At 42.9% G+C, this 17,686-nt stretch overlaps 1 protein-coding gene across 2 annotated transcripts in view; it reads right to left on the bottom strand.

Annotated features, from left to right (window-relative positions):
- The window catches only part of agmo (alkylglycerol monooxygenase), a 331,096-nt gene that overhangs the window by 100,353 nt on the left and 213,057 nt on the right, over positions 1-17,686 (bottom strand). For both annotated transcript variants that reach the window (XM_078238398.1, XM_078238391.1), the window contains exons 6-8: positions 15,667-15,733; positions 9,635-9,700; positions 2,126-2,205 (exon numbers count right to left, since the gene is read on the bottom strand). In XM_078238398.1, the coding sequence (XP_078094524.1) occupies positions 2,126-2,205; positions 9,635-9,700; positions 15,667-15,733 (213 nt within the window). The remainder of the gene's footprint in view (positions 1-2,125; positions 2,206-9,634; positions 9,701-15,666; positions 15,734-17,686) is intronic.

The raw sequence follows: 17,686 nt of genomic DNA on the forward strand, positions 1-17,686 counted from the left end.
CATTCCCTCTGTCCTTTGGGGGAGAAATATGGCTGAGAAGACAGCTGGTGATGCTACTGGTGCTGAAGATGTTACAGTTCCTCTTGCTCCTCAACAGCTGCACAAGTTGCCCCCATGACTCAGTGAAGGCCGATCGCAGGGAAGTGCAACTTAATGCGTGAAGTCACCAAGGTAGATGGACTGACTTCCAAGAAATTGGTAATCACCATCCAAGAGGGTGTGCTCACTGCTTGACTGAAGTGCTGTAAGTACCAGCCTCTCACCTCGGCAGGGTAGGAGCTGCAGGGTTTCACTACTTGAGGGCTGCCTAGCCTTTCCGTTTCACTGAACAAACACCCCCTGCTCTGCACACACCTGGGTGATCCTGGTGAGCTGCTGATACCCAGGAAACACATGCGCTGTTTGTTAAAGGCAGAATGCTGGGTTAAGTCTTCAGTTAAATCCCCCCTGAATATTTTAGTTGCTTATCCGACAGTGCTGCGGGTGGGATGGTGGCCTGGGCCTCAGCACCTCCCTCTGTGACTGGACCCTGAACTCTGAACTTCCTAACTCAAAGACCACAATCCGTAAGGATAGGCAACACCACCACCTCCACAATAATCCTCAACACCGGTGCCCCACAAGGCTGTGTTCTCAGCCCCCTACTATACTCCTTATACACCTATGATTGTATGGCCAAATTCCCCTCCAATTCGATATTCAAGTTTGCTGATGACAATTGTGGGTCGGATCTCAAACAATCACGAGACAGAGTACAGGAATGAGATAGAGAATCTGGTGAACTGGTATGGTGACAATAATCTCTCCCTCAATGTCAACAAAACAAAGGATATTGTCATCGACTTCAGGAAGCATAAAGGAGAACACGCCCCTGTCTACATCAACGGGGACGAAGTAGAAAGGGTCAAGAGCTTCAAGTTTTTAGGTGTCCAGATCACCAACAACCTGTCCTGGTCCCCCCATGCCGACACTATAGTTAAGAAAGCCCACCAACGCCTCTACTTTCTCAGAAGACTATGGAAATTTGGCATGTCAGCTACAACTCTCACCAATCTTTACATATGCACCATAGAAAGCATTCTTTCTGGTTGTATCACAGCTTGGTATGGCTCCTGCTCTGCCCAAGACCGCAAAGAACTATAGAAGGTCCTGAATGTAGCCCAATCCATCACTCAAACCAGCCTCCCATCCATTGATTCTGTCTACATTTTCTGCTGTCTCGGCAAAGCAACCAGCATAATTAAGGACCCCATGCACCCCGGGCATTCTCTCTTCCACCTTCTTCCGTCAGGAAAAAGATACAAAAGTCTAAGGTCACGTCCCAATCGACTCAAGAACAGCTTCTTCCCTGCTGCTGTCAGACTTTTGAATGGACCTACCTTGCATTAAGTTGATCTTTCTCTACACCCTAGCTATGACTGTCACACTACATTCTGCACTCTCTCGTTTCCTTCTCTATGAACGGTATACTTTGTCTGTATAGTGCGCAAGAAACAATACTTTTCACTGTATGTTAATACATGTGACAACAATAAATCAAATCAAATCAAATTTAGCATCCAACCCAATGGTTGATACCGAGTCTGCCTCCCCTTGGCAATTAAATCTCTGCCCAATATCTATCAACTAAAGGATACAAGTGTGATGATAAATTGCAGGGAGAAAATACATTGAAAAATAAAAATATTTAGATTTAAAATATGTGTCAGCTATTTATACACAAAGTAATGAAAATTTACTTAGTAATAGGTGCAGCCATGAATAGGGTGTCATTGTATATGATAGAATTCAACTTCAGAAAACACAGGAAACTTTCAGATTGTCAATAAAATTGCCCACTGGATGAAATGTATAATACTGCTTTCTTTTTCAAAATACATGCTGCAACTATTATGTGTCTTTATGTGAAAACTGGTTTGCATTGACTAATTTTTAATCCTAACTCTCACATTAAAACATGCATTTTGTTAAAACCTAGTTGCTTCAAGGAAATAGTTCTTGCCTCACAACATGAAAAGCAATTCATGGTTCAACACCGTAACAGAAGAGAATGATCCTGAAACAAACTTTACAGATAAATTTAACAACACAGTAAATATTTATCCCAAATTCAGAATATAGGTACCTGCACCCAGAATGGTTCAAATGCATTGAGTGGGTGAGTCAAGCCATAGATCACTTTCTCATTCTCTGGTTCAAAGGTCCCTGTTTTATCAAATGAAAAAGTACTGGTAAGAGAAGAGTTCCTGGTCTACATACATGCAACATTCTGCCTGATTCCCCATATATTAATAGAAAGCAAATTTCATTACATTAAAGAATCATTGTTTCTTCATGTTTTTGCTCTAAGTTCATAAGCTGCTGGAGATGTATGTTGCTTTCTAAGTTTGACAAGTGAGAAACTGAGAGAAACTCATTGACACACATTCTGGACATAGAAGGGTTCCATGTCTTATTTAAAATAGGTTTGGATCCATGATTCCACAGTTCTGCCCCTGAACCTGGCACCCACTATTTTCACTGGGGGGTTGTATTGTGTGCACATCTGTGGTTCATGGAGGCGGTTGTACATGTAAAAGTGCAGCTGCCTTCAAACAGATCCAATTTTCTTTATTGGGATTTCTAAAACATAACCTGTGGTCTTTGGACGTTTGACACAAAAGTCTAATGCCACCACACTTATTTAGAGAGGAGAGGTATGTTTTCGGTGACATTAGGTAATTGCTTTGGAGGGGTTAGTTGTTCTTTGGGAGAAATCAGGTTTGCTTTTTGGGGTGGTGAAGTGCACTTTAAGAGAGGTCAGATGCCCTTTAGAAGAGGTCAGGTACCCCTTTGCAATTGTTAAGAGTAGTCATGAATGTAAAAAGTATATAAGCTCTATGGAACTGTCAAGCTCAAGTCCTTTCAGGTTTTTGCAACAAATAGATGCTTGCAGTTGGAGAAAAAGAGTGCTTGCTATTTCTTTGCTGGTTGACATAAGGATGAGTGTTGTTTGACTGCTTCCACAACGTATCATAATCACAGTTGGGAGTCTGTTAATTCAGTTTGATTGACAGCGACAGGTGGTTATTAAGTGACTTTGCTGTGGGACTATGAATACAAATGTATTTTTTCATATTGGATGAAGTACTTGAAGGAATGCTTGTTTCATAGAGGATGAAGTACTTGAAGGGATTTAAGTGTCATCAATGTGAGTGTTTATTTTAATATAGTGAAGTCCGCAATGGAACCATATTATTTTATTATGACTCTCGAGGTCTGCCATGGGGAATACTGGGTGAGTGAGCATGAAGGGTGCAAGGGCAAGGAAGGGTGGGTAGGGCCACACATTGGCATGAGTTTGAACTAATTTGGCAGAGGGGCTGTAAAGGACCATGGGGATCAGTAGGAGGTCATGTGTTGGAATGGAGGGTTTAAAAGGCCATGGGGGGGGGGGGGGGGGGGTGCTGTGCTGGAGAGTACAAATTGACATGAGTAGCAAGGATAGGACATGGGATGTGTGGGGGGATGTGGTGAGTGAGGGCTGGAGAACTGTTTTTTTGTTTTTCTTCCAATTAGGAAAATGTTATGAGCCTTTTAAAACAACCTGCCTTGGCAGCCAGTAAGCCTCTGTGGTGCTTCCAAACACCTTCCAGAGCTGTGGGCTCAAATCCAGTCAGTATCTGCACCCCTGGAATAAAAATCCAAAAGATTGGGGTACTTTTTTCTCCTAAATCAGTTTTGCTCCCAGGTTATATTTACGGAGTTGGGAATTTTCCCAAATCTGTGCTCTTGACTTGGGAGTGAAAATTCAATTCTCTATCACTGAATTATATTGATTAAGAAGTTACCAGTGCAAAATAGAAACTTATACGGTTCCTTAGCAACATCTCATGGAAAATTCCCAAGATGCTAAACTGCTTGAAGTATAATGATTATGACATTTCAGCTAGTTTGCACACAGCAAGGTTCCCAAATCATTAATGAGTGGAGGATAAAGGTTTGGTGAATATTAGTATTGATATGTTATTAATATTATTCTGTTTACCTTCATGAAGCACGATTATATAAACATGAATGAAGTTATTTGCTTACATTTTGAACAGACTTTTCTATCACTGCTAATGAAGCTCTGTTGGGGATGCAAGGAGAAAAAACTGCCTTGCATGGGGAATCTGTGCAACTGTCCCATTCTCTATTGGCAACAAAAACATAATGCTGTGTTTGTTTCACTTCAGAAACCAGGCTATTTTGTGTTTCCCTAAATTTATTTTCACTTAATTGGTCTCGAGGAAAATTGGACTAGGGGCATCAAGGCCAATGCACCCTTCAGGTCAAGAAAAGTGGTCAGCCAAGGAAGATAACTCGATCCCTCCAGGGTATGTGGAAGGAAGCAAATGAGGAGTGGGCAAGAGGCTGAGACAAGAGGGAGAGGGGGATGAGGGGCTGATTACACAGATCATCAAAAAAAAGTGGTGGGTCCCGGATGCAGAACTCCAACCCGCAATTCTGACAATTTCTGCTGGAAGGGTGTGGGCTATGATTCACAAAGGTGGGAAACCCAAACTCTGCTGTGCCACTTGAACTCTGTTCTGAGTTCAAACAGACCCCATTTTGATTACTGCAACTACTTAAGCCACACTGTGGGAGTCACAAGTTGATGGAGTGGACATAAATGCTTTCGAAGGACAGATAAGGCCTGTTTAAGTGTCATAACCTGGGGTTTCTTTAACTATGCCACTCTTTAAGCACATAAAAGAGACTTTGGGGTTGATTCTCTGGCCCCATGTGCAAAAGACATTATGGCCGGAGAATATTGCGAGGGGGTGAAACATGATTTGCGGTGGGAAGAACTCCTTTTGGGATTAGCCCCACCCCGTCACACAAACGTAATCTGCTTCAAGCTCAGAAAGGGCATGAACCAGATTAGCATATTTAAATCCTGATTTAAATATGCAGGGTCAGTTTAATGCCAGATTCACATGGTTCTTGGGATTCACCGACCCTCCAGCACAATGGGAACCCAGCGCTGAACCATTACTTGTATTACTTGTCTCCACATATGGAGATCAGGCGTGGTGGCCCAGAGGCCATTGAAGCCACAGAGTGGATAGGGACATGGCTGGGCAGTGACCTGGCCACATGGGCCAAGAAGCAGGGCCTGAAGGGGCAGGACATTGATGGCCTGTAGGTCGGTGCATGAGAGTGGTGGCCTGAAGGGCGGGGTATGAGAGAGAGGGCCTGAAAGGGGGAGGGCGCCTCTGGTGACTCTATAGCAGGGTCTGTAAACTTTGTGTGGCAGCCCCTGGTAGCGGCGATTGAGGTTGGGGTGGGGCGGAGGGGGAGGGGGCGGGGGAAAGAGGGTGGCTGATACCAGCAAATAGGGGTTCTTTTTGCCGGCGAGTAGGAGGATGTATGCACTGCAAGGTTGCCTGGAGGTTGGGCTGCCCTTCAAAAATGGCGGCAAGATGTCTGGGGAGTCAGTCTTGCTGGTGTCTTTCGATCATGCACATCCCTCTCATTGCACGAATCACCCCAACCTCCAAAAAATGCAAGGTATTTTTAAACGAGTGCAACCCCATTCTCTGATTTACAGCCTCAATTTCTTTTCCCTGGATGAGTGTATAACTGGGGCAGGGAGAGGTGAATAATGATCTATGTGCCTACACGGTGTCTGCATGTGGAAGGTTTAATGAATACGTCACTTTTGCCCCATCTGTCTGTTGTCTTAGTACTGCTATTCCTTTATTTTTCTTTCTTCCTTTCCATTCTTTTCTTCCTTTGTATTTTTCTGTTTTTTTCAAGTAGCAAATATAAGTGCTGTGGTGCAGCATAGAATAAAGTCATAATCCTGCTGAGGTACTAGTCATTGGACAGATTCAAGCAGAGTAGCAGTCTGTGGGGTTGTTGAAGGGGGTGGTTTTCTTTTTGCATCATGTAAGGCAGGGATGGAGGGGCAGCTGGCTAGGTCTCAGGTTGGCTTTGTGGCCCGGAGGAGCTATTCAACCAGACTGCCGGCACCTGTGTTGTGTTTTGGATTGGTTGGGCGAAGGAAGAAGCTAAGACAGATCACAAGATAATTCATTCCCCTCACTGTCCCAATATCCCCTTGCTATCATTGTTCATTAACCTTTCAAACAGGGCGTGGCATGGTGGCACAGTGGTTAGCACGGCTGCCTCACAGCGCCAGGGACCCAGGTTCGACTCCTGGCTTGGGTCACTGTGTCTGCGTGGTTTTCCTCCAGGTACTCCGGTTTCCTCCCACAGTCCAAAAACATGCGGGTTAGGTTGATTGGCCATGCTAAGTTTCCCCTTGGTGTTAGGGGGATGTCAGGGGGATTAGTAGGGTAAATAAATGGGGTTACGGGGATAGGGCCTGAGTGGGATTGTTGTCAGTGCAGGTTCGATGCGCCGAATGGCCTCCTTCTGCACTGTAGGGATTCTATGGGATTCTAAACCATCCTGGCAATCACATATCCTGCTCTGTCTGTCTTCCCATGCCAGTCCACTTTCTCTTTACTTCCCCTTTCTTCCATCCCACCTCCTTAATCCCATTGATTCCCATACATTTTCTTATTCTCACTACATCCACTCTTATCATCTCCACATATCTACTCCCTTTCTTAAATCCTGTCCACCTGTTACATCCTCTGACTGTATCCTCCCTTCACCAACTTTCTCCTCCCCATTCCTTCTTCTGCTATAGTCTCCACCCACCCTTCCCCTCCCTGTCTCTCCTCCATCTTTCTTATCTCTTTCCCTTTTTCCTCTACCTTTGCTCTCAACATGACCCTCGTGTCTCTCTACCAAGACTACACAGTCAGCTTGTTAGCCAAGACTCACAGCCCAATAACAGAGGGCTTTGGAAAACCGTGAAGTTGTGTAATGTGGCTGAATTAAAGCATGCATTCTTTTTTCAAATCATTAAATATTTTTAAAATGTTGAGTTAAAGTTAAAAGATGATGGCTGATCTGCATTCCTGGCTGAGAGTGAAAATCTGACCCAATAATTTAAAATTTTAAGTCCAAATAAGTAAACTCTCAACACCAATTCCATCCCCTTTTCCAACCACCATCTCAAGGTGAACCAGACTCTTCACATCCTTAGCATGCTATTCAACCACAGGTTGAGTTCACAACCCCATATTCTCTCTATTACAAAGACCACTTATGTTCTCCTCCATAACCTTATCTAAGTTAAGTTTATTTATTAGTGTCACAAGTAGGCTTACATTAACACTGCAATGAAGTTACTGTGAAAATCCTTTAGTCGCAATACTCCGGCGCCTGTTTGGGTACACTGAGGGAGAATTTAGCATGGCCAATACACCTAACCAGAACGTCTTTCGGACTGTGGGAGGAAACTAGAGCATCCCGAAGAAGCCCATGCAGGCATGGGGAGAATATGCAGACTCTACACAGACAATGACCCAAGCCAGGAATCGAACCTGGGTCCCTGGAGCTGTGAGGCAGCTGTGCTAACTACTGTGCCATTCTGTGATTTGTCCCTTATCTGATCTTATCTCCTGCCAACATTCTCATGCATGGAGATTAGTTGAAATAGTTGAACTTGGAGGTGACAATATTTTCCTTATCAGCCTCTCATCATACATCCTCCACAAATACCAACTAACATTAATGCATGTAGCTTATCCTGCGCCAAGTCTCAAGTATGTCCTTGTCCACATTTGCCTAAATTGATTTCCCGTCTCTTGAGGCCTCAAATTTAAAATTGACATCTTTGTGTTTAAATTCTTTCACAGTCTTGTTCCTTCATATCGCTGTAACCTTACTCCAGCCTTACAACCGTCAAACTTAGTTCCATGCAAACTCTCCTTGCCTGTGACCCCGCTCTCATCTGCATTCCGTCCTTCACTCTACCATTGACAGGAGACTCTCAGTCACGAGGCCCCATGTTACAAATTTTAGAAGTTCTAGGTTCCCTTCCCCTTTTGTCCACTTTAAAACCAGCTTAAAAAAATCAAAGTCATGAACTTAGTCCTTACTTTTATATTTCCATCTCCAAAAGCTGTGAGATTACGTCCATTAAAAATTTCCAAACTTGAATTTGATAGATTTTTGATAGACAAGGGTCACAATCTTGTCAGGCCAATTGGGAGTCATGCCTAATAATCGGAGAACCGGTAGGGAACTCCAATAAGCTCCGCAGGTCCAATGGAATCGTATCCTTCAGGCACAAATTGGCCACCCGTGGGCCTACCTCGCAATTCAGTCCTCCACTAAATTGTGTTGGGCTTGGCTATAATGGTTGTCAGTTAGCTCATTAATTATCCTAATTGACATCCTGACACTGATGCTGGGAATCCTGTATCAGTCCTATCCACCCTCTGACTTCACTGGGGTTGATTTCCTGCCACTGGGAGATTGACAGGGTTCCTCTCCCATGATTAAGTCCAGTTGCCATAGTTCCTGCCATGACAAGCTGCCTAAAATCCAGTCCCAGGTTATTAAAGATTTTGGAATCAAGGCAGGTAGACGAAGTGGAGCTGCAAATCAGCTACAATCTGATGGAACAGACACCAGGAAATGAATAGCAAACTCTTGTTCCTATGCACCAGTTTTTGGCATGATATTAATGGTGCAATCCTAAAGTCAATGGTCAGACAACCACAACTCTTGCTTGTCCAATCATTAATAATTTTCCTTCTCCTGGAACTATTGGGTGGAGTATCTGTGGGCCATACTTCGCAAATTTTCTGACCAATTTTGATTGAGGTCCTGCAAGCGTCAGTAAGACCCTTTTCTGCTGGTTGCCAATGGTCATTTTGAGGGGACACCCTGTACACCTAGACTTTGCCAACTTCCAATTTGGCAGCCAGCGTACGTGTGTGTAAAACTGGGCACCTAAAATCATGACCTGAAACGTGTTTCTCCAATGGTGATTTAACGCCAAAAGACAGATAATAATATTCCAGTTCTCCTCACTCCCATCCACATTTATAATGGAAACTGTCCAAATAAACTTATTACACTTTGCTTACACCTTCCCAACTGTAACGGGACAGCATGCCACAAACATTCTTAAAAATGCAAGAACAAATCAAGCTTAAGAATTTTTTTTATACTACTTCATTTTTTTCCCCCTAATATAATTTCTTTATATTTGCTTGTCATCATTTTATTCATCATACATTTTATGTTAATTCTCTCAGTCTCAACTTGTTCCGTCTGAGGGGTTTGAGTAATGTGGAGCATTTGGCAGAAGAATGGTTCCTGTGGGATTCTGGATATGGAACCAGTGACTAGGCCGGGTGCCTTAGTGCGGCCTTGGAAAGTTTATGGAAATCACCCCCATGAGAATACTCCCCACTATGTGTGTTGACATTTTTACATCCATTCTCTGCATTTTATCCAGCTCCACAGAATGAAATATACTGGACTGGGATGGGGAAAGAGGGAGACTGCAGTGCAAGAATGCTGCAACCCATTTAACTTTTATGGCCCTTATGAGCTTCCATTAAGTGGGATGTTTCTCAGTAGCTGCTTTCAACTGTCTTACGATGCACTATCTTCAAATACAGCATCGGTTGAAGTGAATATCTGTTAAAGATCAGTTTCTTTGCACGCTGCCTTACTGAATAGCCTTTGAGAAACTCAAATTTTCTCCCAAACCAGACCACTCTCGGCTACTTACCAAAAATCCTGTCCCAAATGATAAGGGTTCCAGCATAATTCTTGTCAATGCAATATTTGTTCCGCCCTGAAAGAAAGGGTCAGCAGAGACACACAAATTATTTTAGCACTTGGACTCATGAGCTATGTCACAAATAAGCAGAGAAACAAATAGTGATGGGTTCTCCCTTCTATCATCCAGAACCTTTTCCTTCTCCCAACAATCAATTAAAATTAAAGGAATTCACACTGATAGAATATAAATAAGCAACTGTCTAACTCATTGTTTTACAATTAGATTTAGCTTCTGGGCTTGGATTTTCCAAATCTGAGCCCTGCACCATCATTCATGTCTGACCTGACTGTGGCCTCAACTTCACTTTCCTGCCTAACTGACGCCTGTTAGTCAAGAATATCAACCTCTGCCTTAGAAATATTCAATGATTCTGCTCCCATCATTCTCTGGGGAAGGAAGTTTCACAGACTCACGACCTTCTGAGAGAAAAAAGTTCTCCTCGCCTCCATCTTAAATGGGAGACCCTTTGTTTTTAAACTGTATCCCCAACTTCTAGTCTCTCCCATTCGGAGAAACATTTTCTCAGCATCCACCCTATCAAGTCCCTTCAGGATCTTATGTTGATCACTCTGTACCTCAGTGTTCTGCAGTCTCTCAATTTAAATGACATGCTGCTTTTCATTTCTTCCTGCCAAAGTGGACATGTTCTCATTTTCCACATTATTACATCTGCCAAATTTTTGCCCACTCACTTAATCTATAGATTAATCCCTTTGCAGACTCCTTATGTCCTCTTCAGAACTTACTTTTCTACCTATGTTTATGTCATCAGCAAATTTAGTAGCAATACATTTGTCTCTTCATCCAAGACATTGATGGTAAATTGCAAATCGTGGAGGCCCCAGCACTGATCCTTATGGCACTCTACTCATTACGTCATGTCAACAAGAAAATGACCCACTTATCCTGACTCTCTATTTCTCGTTAGCTAACCAATCCACTATCAATGCTAATATGTTACCCCCTACATCACAAGCTCTTATTTTGTGTAATAACTTTTAATGTGGCATCTTGTCAAATGCCTTCTGGAAATCCAAGTATGTGGATCTACAGGTTCCCCTTTATCCACATTGCTTATTACTTCCTCGAATAACTCTAATAGTTAAACATGACCTCCCTTTTACAAAGCCATGTTGACTCTGCCTGATTGCACTGAGATTTGTGCAGCTTCTTAATAATGAATTTGAGCATTTTCTCTATGATAGATGTTCAGCTAACTAGACTGTAGCTTCTTATTTTCTGTCTCCTTCATTTCTTGAAGAGAGCATCCTTCCATTAATTAAATACCGTCAGTCCTGGTTTTTCCGCTCTGTAATAGATTACTTAATGTAAATAAAGTATATTGAGTTGCCCACTCAGTGTTGACCAGTTAATGTTCCCCAGTCTTTTGCAGTTCCTATCAAAAGACTTTGATAGAAAGTCAACTTTCCTACTTTTGTGCCCTCAGCAAAATTTGAGATTGTGCATGGACAGGATAGTCTGAACTACTTTCACCATTAGAGCAATAAACAGATTTAAGGTCGTTAAGGCAAGTGAGACCGGACGATTACATCCCGGGCTAACTAACAACATTAAAATGAGAAAATTAATATTTAAATCAGCCTCACGCCCAGGCTGGTAATATTGCGAGAGGCGAGAAACTGGGTTTGAACACGGCTTCTCGCCTCTTGCGCGATCTCATCGGCTCATCACTCCGGTCCACTGACATGACGAGCCAGTAAGGTCGCCCTGAGGTTTTTAAGGAGAGAAACAATTGCTGAGCAAACTTAAAGCAGTGTTGTAGCAATAAAGTGTTGAGATAAAAAGAGTAAGCAATAAAAATTATCAGTGTATGTGGGTGGGAGTATGTGGGTTTATGCATGCATAGTGGTGAGAGTGAGTGAGGACAAGGAGACCGGATGCAAAGCAGACTCTCACGCACTCCCACTAATTCATCTCGTCACCCCAACACGCACACACATGACCCAGTGTGACTTTGCCAATCCTGGCCTGCTTCCCAGCCCCAAAGTCGATGTCTCCCTCCATTCCCAATGAGGCCACCATCGCTTGGCTCCCTGGGCTCCAGCCCTAACTTACCTCCTTTGCTTTTCTTGCCCACCAGCCTTCAGCACACTGTTCACTGCTCACTGCTCCACCAAGGAGAGACTGTTTCTCTCCTTCATTTGCTGCGATAGGCTCACTGGTCACCTGAGCAGCACGCAGGAGAGAAACAGCCTGTGGTTGGAGGAGCAGCTCCAACCCAAAACCTGCATTGAAATTCAGCTGGTTGACAAGAATTTTGAAAACTGTCTTCTGGAGGGATTCCATGGGCCATATCTAGCCCCAGGCAATACCTTAGACAAGCCTGATGTATGTGTTTGTGCCAAACTATGTTTTGCATAGGAGGGATGAGATTAAACAATAAACTGTCTGGAATTTACAAGGTAGGGATTGAAGCAAGGTTTATCTGTCTCCTGGGGTCAGTCATTGCACATTGTATCATCGTTTGTTTCTTTTTAAATCTTGACAAATTTAGAAAACATCCAAAGTACATGTGACGGTGCCTAAAATCCAAACATTTTTGTCTTTCTTTTCCCTTTGGGATGCGGTCATGACCTACCTCCAAGTTACATCTCATGGCCAACGTGCACCAGAAACTGGTGGGAAAGAAGCAATATTTTATTATTTACATTGGACTTACTGGAGGAAGCCTCGCTCCCCATTGCCAATGCAACCAAAATCACAGTGTGGGAAAGCTGGGTTTACACCATAACCACCCATTTCCCCTGAGAAATATAAATCAACGGAATGGAATGCAGTTTCAGAATGATCCATACATTCTTGACACTTTGCTCTGCTGAGGCAGTTGCTCTGTCTTTACTTCCCTGACCCCCCTCCGCTCCATGTTTTATTACCTCCTCTGCCCCTGCACTCTTTCCTTTCAGTTCCTCACATCTGTCCTTCTTCACCCCCATCTATGGTCATTACCACTCTGCCCTGTTTAAGCACAGTGCTGTTTTTCCATTTTTTTGGGGCTGAATTCTGTTCTGGGGTTGGGATGCCAATGTCAGGATAATTTTCTAGTGCCAGCCAGGCACGGCATAGGTGACATGCACAGCCTGATTTATGACTGAATGGCCAGTTAATAGCCACTCCATGACCATTTCATTAAGGATAACATGTGGGCTCTGCAAGCGTGAGTGACAATAGCAGGCCTTCCAGCACTGGAGGAGTTGCATCGCGCTGGGCAGCGAAGAGAGAGAGGGTACCTCAAGATGGAGCCACCCTCTCAGCACTTTTTAAATGTCACAACATTGAAATAGCCAAAGCTTCCAGACCATCCCCAACCACAGGGCAGCCTGCAGCCATTTGTAAGTTTGCTGCAGCAGAAATAGTTAAGTAATGAACTGGAGTTCTACTCCTCCCAAATCTCCCCCCTCTTCCCCTATCCTCTCCCTGGTCAGCTGCTTCCTTTCTTTGGCCGTGTTTTGGCCACAGCAAGGGGCCTGCCTCCCAACTAGAATTTTCCAGTTGGTGTGGGAGAGGGGCCTTAATAGGTCACGTGTTTGGCTCAAGTGATTAGCCCAGATAGCTACGCCACCCTGATCTGACTTCCATGAAATGGACGGGGACAGGACCATGCCAACAAACAGGCTCATGGGCGAGCGGCGGAAATTTACGGACTTGCCCGCCTCCGGAGCCCAGAAAAAAATGCAATCCTATGTATCAAAGAACTATCTAAAATACCAACCGAATGTATAACTTTAAAGTAGTAACTCACCTAATTATCCACCACCATCTCAACCCCTTCACCTGAAGGCTACACTTGGTTTTGTCTGTCCAATGGCCCAGCCAAGTGAATAGTATTCATTAAAAAGACAGGCTCCTTTAAATCTCTATCGAGTCATAAATCTTTTTTCCATCTGAATTGCTCAGAAGAAGTCAATTTGGTTTATTTGGAATTCAAGTTTTTGAACTGATGCTCATGCTTATAACACAGTGATTATATTCCAAGGCCATGTTTTTGGAAGTAATTACAGCTGCGATTTGATATTACAAGTGTCTGCAGACTTTATTTCAACAGGTTTATTTTTTAGCGGCACTGCTAAAATGTAACAGCTGTTAATATGGGCATGCAGGTGTACAAGCATGTGAATGCACTGAGGAATCAAGTGTATGCATGTAAATTAATGTACATGTCTGTTTACATAGGAGTGAGCAAGTATGTGATTGCATACATTGATAAAGTAGCGTGTGCACATTCCACTTAATCCATCGCTCTCAGTATTCAGGTTGCATAATGCTATTATGCTCTAAAACTTTGAACTTGAAACCTGATGTTTAATTATTGTTTTGAATAGAATAATTATTCTCCTCACTCCTGAATCAAGAAATAAAATATTAAATACATCTTTTCCATATCCCAATTTGGAACATGTATTTAATGGTATTCCAATATTTCAAGCCCACCCTGTTTACAGGGGCCAATATTTACCGAGATGGAATTTGGCCATTTGAAAAATAAACGTCAGCTAGATTTTGTTTCAGGTTTTCTGTTCTTTTACAGATGTAACATGGTTGTCCAAATTGGAGGCTTATTATGGGACAAAGGCCCTCCATAAGGTACGTTGTCAAAGAATGTTAAAATAATCCTGTTAGATACAGGAACAGCAAGCAAAGTTTATTTTGGTAATGGTAATATTGAAATAATTATCTTCCAAGTTGCTACAGATTTGGTTCAAATTTACTTTATACTGCTTGAGCATCAGTTATACAAATCTTACGATGGAACACGAAACAGTATTGAATTATGCTGAATGTGAAGTTTGTTGTGGTGGCACGGAGGCACAGTGGTTAGCACTGCTGCTTCACAGCTCCAGGGTCCTGGGTTCGATTCCTGGCTTGGGTCACTGTCTGTGTGGAGTTTGCACATTCTCCTCGTGTCTGCGTGGGTTTCCTCCGGGTGCTCCGGTTTCCTCCCACAGTCCAAAGATGTGCGGGTTAGGTTGATTGGCCATGCTAAAATTGCCCCTTAGTATCCTGGGATGCGTAGATTAGAGGGTAAAATATGTAGGGATATGGGGGTAGGGCCTGGGTGGGATTGTGGTCGGTGCAGACTCGATGGGCCGAATGGCCTCTTTCTGTACTGTAGGGTTTCTATCATTCTATTTATCAAACGTCGACTTAAAGTAAAGTTTATGTATTAGCCACAGGTAGGCTTACATTAACATTGCAATGAAGTTACTGTGAAAATCCCCTAATCGCCACACTACGGTGCCTATTCAGGTACATTGAGGGAGAATTTAGCATGGCCAATGCACCTAACCAGTACGTCTTTTGGACTGTGGCATGAAACCGAAGCACCCAGAGGAAACCCATGCAGACACGGGGAAAACCTGCAGACTCTGCATAGACAGTGACCACAGCTGGGAATTGAACCCGGGTCCCTGGCGCTGTGAAGCAGCAGTGCTAACCACTGTGCCACCATGCTGCCCTGAATTGAGCCCAAATTACTACTTATTCTGTATAATTCTTGAATCAAGGAAAAACATTGCTCAATAATCTGCTTTTTAACGCTTCACATTGTCAGCACAATAAATATTGTTAAGACAGTGACGAATCTTATTGGGACAACAGCAGGTTGCTTTCAGACTTCGAAAACATGAGTGAAAAAACTTGAACAGTTTTTAAATGACCTTTGTTAAAATCAAATGCTGGATAAATATTTATGATGCAAAATTTTGTAAGCTGCCTACTTCTGGCACACAATTTACAACATGCCGATCCAAACATAATCCTTGCTTTAAACACAAAATTCTTGAAAATTGTTAGTATTCAATTGGAATTAAGTTCTCTCAGAACAGTACATTTTTGGAATAATTTCAAAGCTGTTCAATATAAGAAAATAACCTGGAAGATGTTTGCTGACAGGTTTCTAGACAGCCGGAAAAGCTACACATTTAACAAGACAGAAGTCCATTCTATCGGGGCAGACTCACCATGGTGGACTCTGTGGTGACTGGGTGTGTTGAGGATCAGTTCCAGAGGCCCAAGGTTACCAATTATCTGCAACAGAGTCAGGAAACCATTTAACACTGGGCTTTAATGCCAAAATCGAAAAATAACTACCCGCAGCCAGCTCAAGGGATTAGGAAACAATTTTATTTTAAAACTCAAAATGACAGAAAAGCAGATGTTAGAATAATAACATCACATTGTAATAGCTACCATAAGGACTATTTTGAGTTTTATTTAAACTGAATATCCCTGAACAGCCTGATAATTAAAACTGTTTTATTTTAAAGGAAATAGCAAGGTAGAAGGCAAGTTTAGTCTGTGGTTTAGATGATGTGCTCAATGTGTGGAAGTCCCAGAGCCGCTCAGCATTTTCTTGGATGGTTGCTGTAGTTTCTTTCAAACCATTCTCTAAAAATGGTATATTTTTACAATAATTTCAAAGCTGTTCAATAAATAAGCTGGAAGATGTCTGCTGGCAGGTTTCGAGACAACTGGAAAAACTACACATTTAACAAGACAGAAGTCCATTTGAATCTAGTGGTTTTGTTCAGTTTTCTTAATAATATTTAGATATTTGTACAAGAACAAAGAGATGATCTAGAAAGCAATATATACATCATGGAAATCATTACCTGCCTGAGAAAAGGATGATTTTTTAAGAAACTTAGTGTCAAAAATAATGACAGTCAAGAACTGGTTGGGCTCTATCCAGCAATTTTTAGAATTCAGTATTGAAAGCTTGAGATCTATAAGCAGCATGGACTCCATCAAATACAAGTTAAAGTCATCCTTCAGTTCAAAAGAATTATTTTATTAAACATTGCTTTGATTGACAATGGCCATAAATTTTGTTTTGGGACCTCTCTACCTGCATTTGATAAAAACAAGGTCCAAATGTGTTTAATTTTACACGTCTCATTTACTTTGCACAGCCCCTAGATCTCAAAATATAATGAATTGTTCATAGTAATACATTTCCGTTCTTGGTTTAAAAAGTATATCATTCCCAGGGAATTAATAATAAACACCACTACATGCTGTTGTTCTCAGATGTGCTCTCTATTGGTCTAGTGAACCTTATCAAAATTGAATTCCAGCTTGAAAGTCCACATGCAAACATGCAACTAGTCTGCATGACACCTTGGCTCCAATATCCATGGGAAGGCAGAAAGAGCATGGGGAGTGGTTCAGCTGGCCATAAATAGGCAATGATGTGGAGATGCCGGCGTTGGACTGGGGTAAACAGAGTAAGAAGTCTCACAACACCAGGTTAAAGTCCAACAGATTTATTTGGTAGCAAATACCATAAGCTTTCGGAGCACTGCTCCTTCGTCAGATGGAGTGGAAGCAGAGGTTTGCTGAATCTAACAGCAAAACCTCATTTGGATTCAGACCTGGGCACAATATTATGGTCCCCTGGCAGGTGGGTAGGTCATAAAATTCCCCAGAAGACCTTTCTGATGCGCTCCTGCCTGCCCAATGTTACGTGGCCCAAGGTGGCCTGCCTTTACCCCAGTTGAGGCCCTTATTGGCTATTTAAGGGCTGCTTCCTGCTTGGTTTCAATTTTGAGCCTGCTGGGAGGAGTTGAGGGACAAAGGGGAAGCCCAGCAGGTCACCATCAGAAACTCCACCATTGAACATTCTGAGTGAAGTTATTCATGAAAGCTTGTTGCGGTCCAAATGTTATTAAACAAAACTCTAAAGGTGGGATTTTCATGCCCTTCCCACCAACGGGATCTTTCAGTTCCATCAAAGGTGCCCCCTAGTGGTGGGTTCCTCGGTGACAGGACCAGTGAGCCATGCAAAATGCCACAGACATCGGTGGGACTGGAAGATCCCGCCAGCGGCCAATGGCAAGTTGCTTCTGCCGCCATAAAACATGTCGGTGGTGGTGGGGGAGGGGGTGGGGGGGGGGAGCAGAAAATCCCATTAGAAGGAACATTTGATGCACGAGTTAGGTTTTACATTTATTGTGATAGTTGGATCAAGAACTTTGTGCA

This window comes from Mustelus asterias, chromosome 2 (genome assembly GCF_964213995.1).
Source record: "Mustelus asterias chromosome 2, sMusAst1.hap1.1, whole genome shotgun sequence".
In the NCBI taxonomy this organism is placed as follows: domain Eukaryota; kingdom Metazoa; phylum Chordata; class Chondrichthyes; order Carcharhiniformes; family Triakidae; genus Mustelus; species Mustelus asterias.